The 5262-nt window shown below is 47.1% G+C and overlaps 1 protein-coding gene across 1 annotated transcript; it reads right to left on the reverse strand.

Moving 5' to 3' along the window:
- Positions 1-5047, reverse strand: LOC308142036 (membrane-spanning 4-domains subfamily A member 15-like). Its single transcript, XM_080512325.1, has 8 exons — positions 4922-5047; positions 4062-4241; positions 3731-3841; positions 3603-3659; positions 3364-3468; positions 1679-1795; positions 1195-1303; positions 1-227 (listed from the first exon to the last, which is right to left on the reverse strand). The coding sequence occupies exons 2-7, from the start codon at positions 4200-4202 to the stop codon at positions 1250-1252; spliced, it is 585 nt and encodes a 194-aa protein (XP_080368451.1). The 5' UTR covers positions 4203-4241; positions 4922-5047; the 3' UTR covers positions 1-227; positions 1195-1249.
- Between the last annotated feature and the right edge of the window lie 215 nt (positions 5048-5262).

The raw sequence follows: 5262 nt of genomic DNA on the forward strand, positions 1-5262 counted from the left end.
ACCCTGTCTTCCTTCTCTCTTCTTCTCTCTTCTTCTCTCTTCTTCTCTCTCTTCGCTTGTTTACACTTCATCTCTTCCACGTCTCTTGTTGACAGATATTGAGGATTATATAAAAAGAATGTCAAGCTAAAGCAGCACATTTGGAGTCGGACGGTCGGTCAGGGAGCAAATTGATAAGCTGGAGGCTCAGTGGAACCCAGGTCAGGGTTTTTGTACTCGGGCACCGCCTACAAGACAAGACAAGACAAGACAAGATGAGACGAGACGAGATGAGACAAGACAAGACAACATAAGACAACACGACACGAGGCAACACAACACAACACGAGACAACACATGACACGAGACAACATGACACAAGACAACACATGACACCACAACACGAGACAAGACAACACGACACGAGACAACACGACACAAGACAACACGACACAAGACAAGACAACAGGACACGAGACAACACGACAAAAGACAACACGACACAAGACAAGACAACACGACACGAGACAAGACAACACAACATGAGACAAGACAACACGACACGACACAAGACAACACAACATGAAACAAGACAACACGACACGACACAAGACAACAAATGACACAAGACAACACACGAGACAAGACAACACGACATGAGACAACACGAGACAAGACAACACGACACGAGACAACACGACACGACACGAGACAAGACAACATGACACGAGACAACACGACACGAGACAAGACAACACGAGACAAGACAAGGCAACATGACACGAGACAAGACAACACGACACGAGACAACACAACACGAGACAACACAACACGACACGACACAAGACAACGCATGACACAACACGACACAAGACAACACAACAGGAGACAGCACAACATGACACGAGACCAGACGACACGAGACAAGACAACATGACACGAGACAAGACAACACGACACGAGACAACACGACACGAGACAAGACAACACGACACGAGACAACACAACATGGGACAAGACAGCACGACATAAGATAACACATGACACAAGACAACACATGACACAAGACAACACGACACGAGACAACACATGACACAAGACAACACATGACACAAGACAACCCGACACGGGACAACATGACAAGACGACGTAACAGGACACCATCAGGGTTTTAATCAAAATAACCACGTTGCTAATAGACGATGTTATATTTACCTGTGGGTGTGGCTGAGCGGGGGCCACAGCCGCTGGCTGGAAAGGGGGCGGAGCCTCAGCAGCGAACGCAGCCGCGAGTGTCGACAGTCTGAACGACGACTCGTGGCTGCTAGAAGACGAGAGACACAAAATGTCACCGGGGCCCTGTTTCCATGACAACGATTCGAGTGAAATCACGTCGCTTTTTGCGCTTTCACTTTTGAAAATGTCCACGTACACACGATTTGAAAACTGTCCGTTTACACTGAAACAGTGGAAATGCTTAAAGCGATGTAGTTTCTCGCTACGGACACCAGAGGGTGCTGTTGGTTGCTTTAGTACTAGAACCACACACACAGGAAGCAGAGAACCACGAGCTCTAAACACTGGGACCTCGACGTTCTCGTGGACAGACCAACCAAGCTGGATTGTTATGACGGTGACTGTCAAAATAAAAGACTGCACATGTGCACAACGACTAGATGCTACGGCCGGAGCTCCTCACCTCCCTGCAGCAGTCGCAGGTTTCACTGCAGGTGTATCCCGCCACCGTGATTGAAACGATGAGCTGCAGGAGCTGGAACACGACCAACACGATGGAATAACCTTCATAATAACGATACTGGAGAGAGACGAAGTTAGAATCTGCTCACGGTGGGACGGTGGCAGCAGGAACACAAGTCAACTCTGAACGGAGAACCGAACCCAACGGAGGGACGAAATGTCTTCTTACGGCTCTCAGCGAAGGCGGACGCTTTTCTCTTCTCTCCTCTCCCTCTTGCCCTCCCCGCTTGCTGCTCCCGTCCTGTACTGTCCTGTGTCTGATCTATCAAGAGACTCTCTTCAGACCCTCATCCGAATTTAAACGGAACCATGGAATTGATCAGCTGGTCTCTCAATGCGATCGACCAAATTTTTACGACATGAAGATCGGGCAAAGGAGAGCCTGCATGTCCTGATGGGACATTTGCAGCCGAAGACATGCTGGGTTCCTGGGGTTCCTGGAGGTCCCTGTGTTTGTCCATTGTTTCCATGGAGGAGGTGGAGGACTTCTACATGTTGGGATTCATGATAGCAGGTATGCTGCTGATTGGGGCTGGAGGCTTTCTGATCTATCGCAAAGTTGAGAAGACGCTAGCAGCTGCATTGGGAAGGGTGCCTATCGTCACTGAGGGACTGAGCCGAGCTCTGAATGCTCAGACTCAGGTGATAATTGTGAATTTCTCTTGGAGATCATTAAAGTATCTATCTCTCTATCTATCTATCTCTCTATCTATCTATCTATCTATCTATCTATCTATCTATCTATCTATCTATCTATCTATCTATCTATCTATCTATCTATCTATCTATCTATCTATCTATCTATCTATCTATCTATCTATCTATCTATCTATCTATCTATCTATCTATCTATCTATCTATCTATCTATCTATCTATCAATAAACGAACTCAAGAGCATGCAGGTCATGACTCTTGAACGTTTACGCGAAATTGGATCGATCTTGGAGGATATTCGAACTCGGTTGGGAAGCTAAAATCTTGCCACAATTGGAGCAGCATTGGAGACCAGAGACACTGAAGGTTGACGGATAAAGCTGAAGCGCCTGAACGAAAACAATCCTAATCTACAATTGGACTCCCAGACACCCAGTCGCCAAGGCTGTGTTTTGTCTTCAACTCTCCTGGATGTGAGTGTGGAATGAAGGCTCTGCCCCCCCCCCCCCGGCCTTCCTCCCCTCCTCCCACCCTCCCTCCCCAGACATTTTTGCCCACTGGAATTTTACCAGCACCTTTCACCGTATTCGCTGTGCACCTCACCCAGATCCCCAGCAGAGGCTGCTGGAAGAGGGCGGCTGCGCGCCCGAGGGGGGCAGGAAAACTACCCTTCACAAATCCCAAGTCCTGTCTTGAGAAATATGTTGTAACCTGTCTGTGTTGATGCTAAATGTGCCTGAGGTGGGTTTTTTTTCCCAATTACAGACTATCTCCTTAGAGCATAGACGTTAATCTGCCTTTTCCCCCCTCCTCTCCTCACCTCATGTGTCCTTCTTTCCCCAAAACTTTCCATGCAATTTCGTTGTACCTGTACCTGTGCAATGACAATAAAGCTTCTGATTCTGATATCCCACCAAGGCAACTCCTGCTAAAGCTGTGGTTACCATGGAAACAACCATTAGAGTTCTTACGGCAAAGTGGTGGTAGTTCCAGAGGACGCTATCCAGTGAGTAGATTATGATTCCAGTTACAGCAACAACCGCCGCGATGATGTTCATCACCAGAGAGGCGTTGATCTGGAGGGACGGGAGCAATTAGATGGAAAAAAATGGAAGAAATGTTTAAAATGTCAGATTTTTTTCCTTCAAAATTGAAATGATGACAAAAGTTCAATGATTTTTCCTCAAATCCAAGAATGTGTTTCACTCACCAGACAACGGCTGAAGTGCTTGCCGGCAGCCACCGTCACCGATCCAGAGGCGATGTACTGCAACAGTAAATGTAGATGAAGACGGACGAGACGACTTGAAGACAGAGGAACTTAAAATCCTGACTTACGATCGCAGCTCCCCAAACAAAAATCCCGCTAAAGAATCCCAGAGAAGGTTGGACGACGCCCATCGTGATGGTGAACGCCAGGACCATCACTCCGATCATGATCTGAACCGTCTGAAGAGACGAACACAAGAAACACGACTGATGATGGACAGAACGAGAGAGAAACTCTTATTTCACTGGACTTTATGTTGTTTTGGATTCTGACAAAGGAAGGAAGGAAGGAAGGAAGGAAGGAAGGAAGGAAGGAAGGAAGGAAGGAAGGAAGGAAGGAAGGAAGGGAGGCCAAACCTTGGTTCCCTCCAGGAGACAGTGTCTGTTATGAGAATCTCACCCCCAGCGCCTTGGGCTGTCCCCTCCTGAACCTGCCGCCTCTTTCCCACGACGGCTGCTGCCCCCCGGTGGCCGCCGCCGGGAGCAGATGGGTGACCACCACCATGTTTCCCACGTTGGTGGACGTAGAAGAAGAAGCCATGTTGAGATGTTCCTCCGACCTTCTGAGCTGCTTCCCTCACTGTCACATTTAAAACCAGTCATTAGTCACTGTCATGAACCTGAGGAGGAAGATGCTCTATAATCTGGATTAGAGGAGGAAAATGCTCTACAATCTGGACTAGAGGAGGAAGATGCTCTATAATCTGGATTAGAGGAGGGAGATGCTCTATAATCTGATGTTAGAGGAGGAAGATGCTCTATAATCTGGATTAGAGGAGGAAAATGCTCTACAATCTGGATTAGAGGAGGAAGATGCTCTATAATCTGGATTAGAGGAGGGAGATGCTCTATGATCTGATGTTAGAGGAGGAAGATGCTCTATAATCTGGATTAGAGGAGGAAAATGCTCTACAATCTGGATTAGAGGAGGAAGATGCTCTATAATCTGGATTAGAGGAGGGAGATGCTCTATAATCTGATGTTAGAGGAGGAAGATACTCTATAATCTGGATTAGAGGAGGAAGATTCTCTATAATCTTGTGTTTGAGGAGGAAGATGCTCTATAATCTGGATTAGAGGGGGAAGATGCTCTATAATCTGATTGTTAGAGGAGGGAGATGCTCTATAATATGGATTAGAGGAGGAATATGCTCTATAATCTGGATTAGAGGAGGAAGACACCCTGCCATTAACACACCTACTGGAACACAGTGGTTCTGATGTCAGAATTACTGCGTCGTTAAACGATAAAAGACTCACCTTGGAGTTTAGTTTTCCAGCTCCTGGTCTCCAGGTCTCCAGGTCTCCAGGTCTCCAAGTCTCCAGGTCTCAAGGTCTCAAGGTCTCAAGGTCTCCAGGTCTCCAGGTCTCGCTGCGGTGAAAACGGAGTGAAGTGTGTTTGCTGAGAACAAATGAGGACGATCCGAGGACGAGGGCTCACACTAACTTCCTCTCACACTAACGTCCTCCCACACCACAGTTTCTTCTTACAACAACTTCCTGTCACCTGTTTAATGCATTTTCACATCAAACAAAGCAAAGAGCTTCCTTTTTTAAATATCACAGCTTCAGGGAAGTACCTGTTGTTCAGCTGTTTCCTT

Source organism: Blennius ocellaris, assembly GCF_963422515.1.
Source record: "Blennius ocellaris genome assembly, chromosome: 17".
NCBI classification, from domain to species: Eukaryota; Metazoa; Chordata; class Actinopteri; order Blenniiformes; family Blenniidae; genus Blennius; species Blennius ocellaris.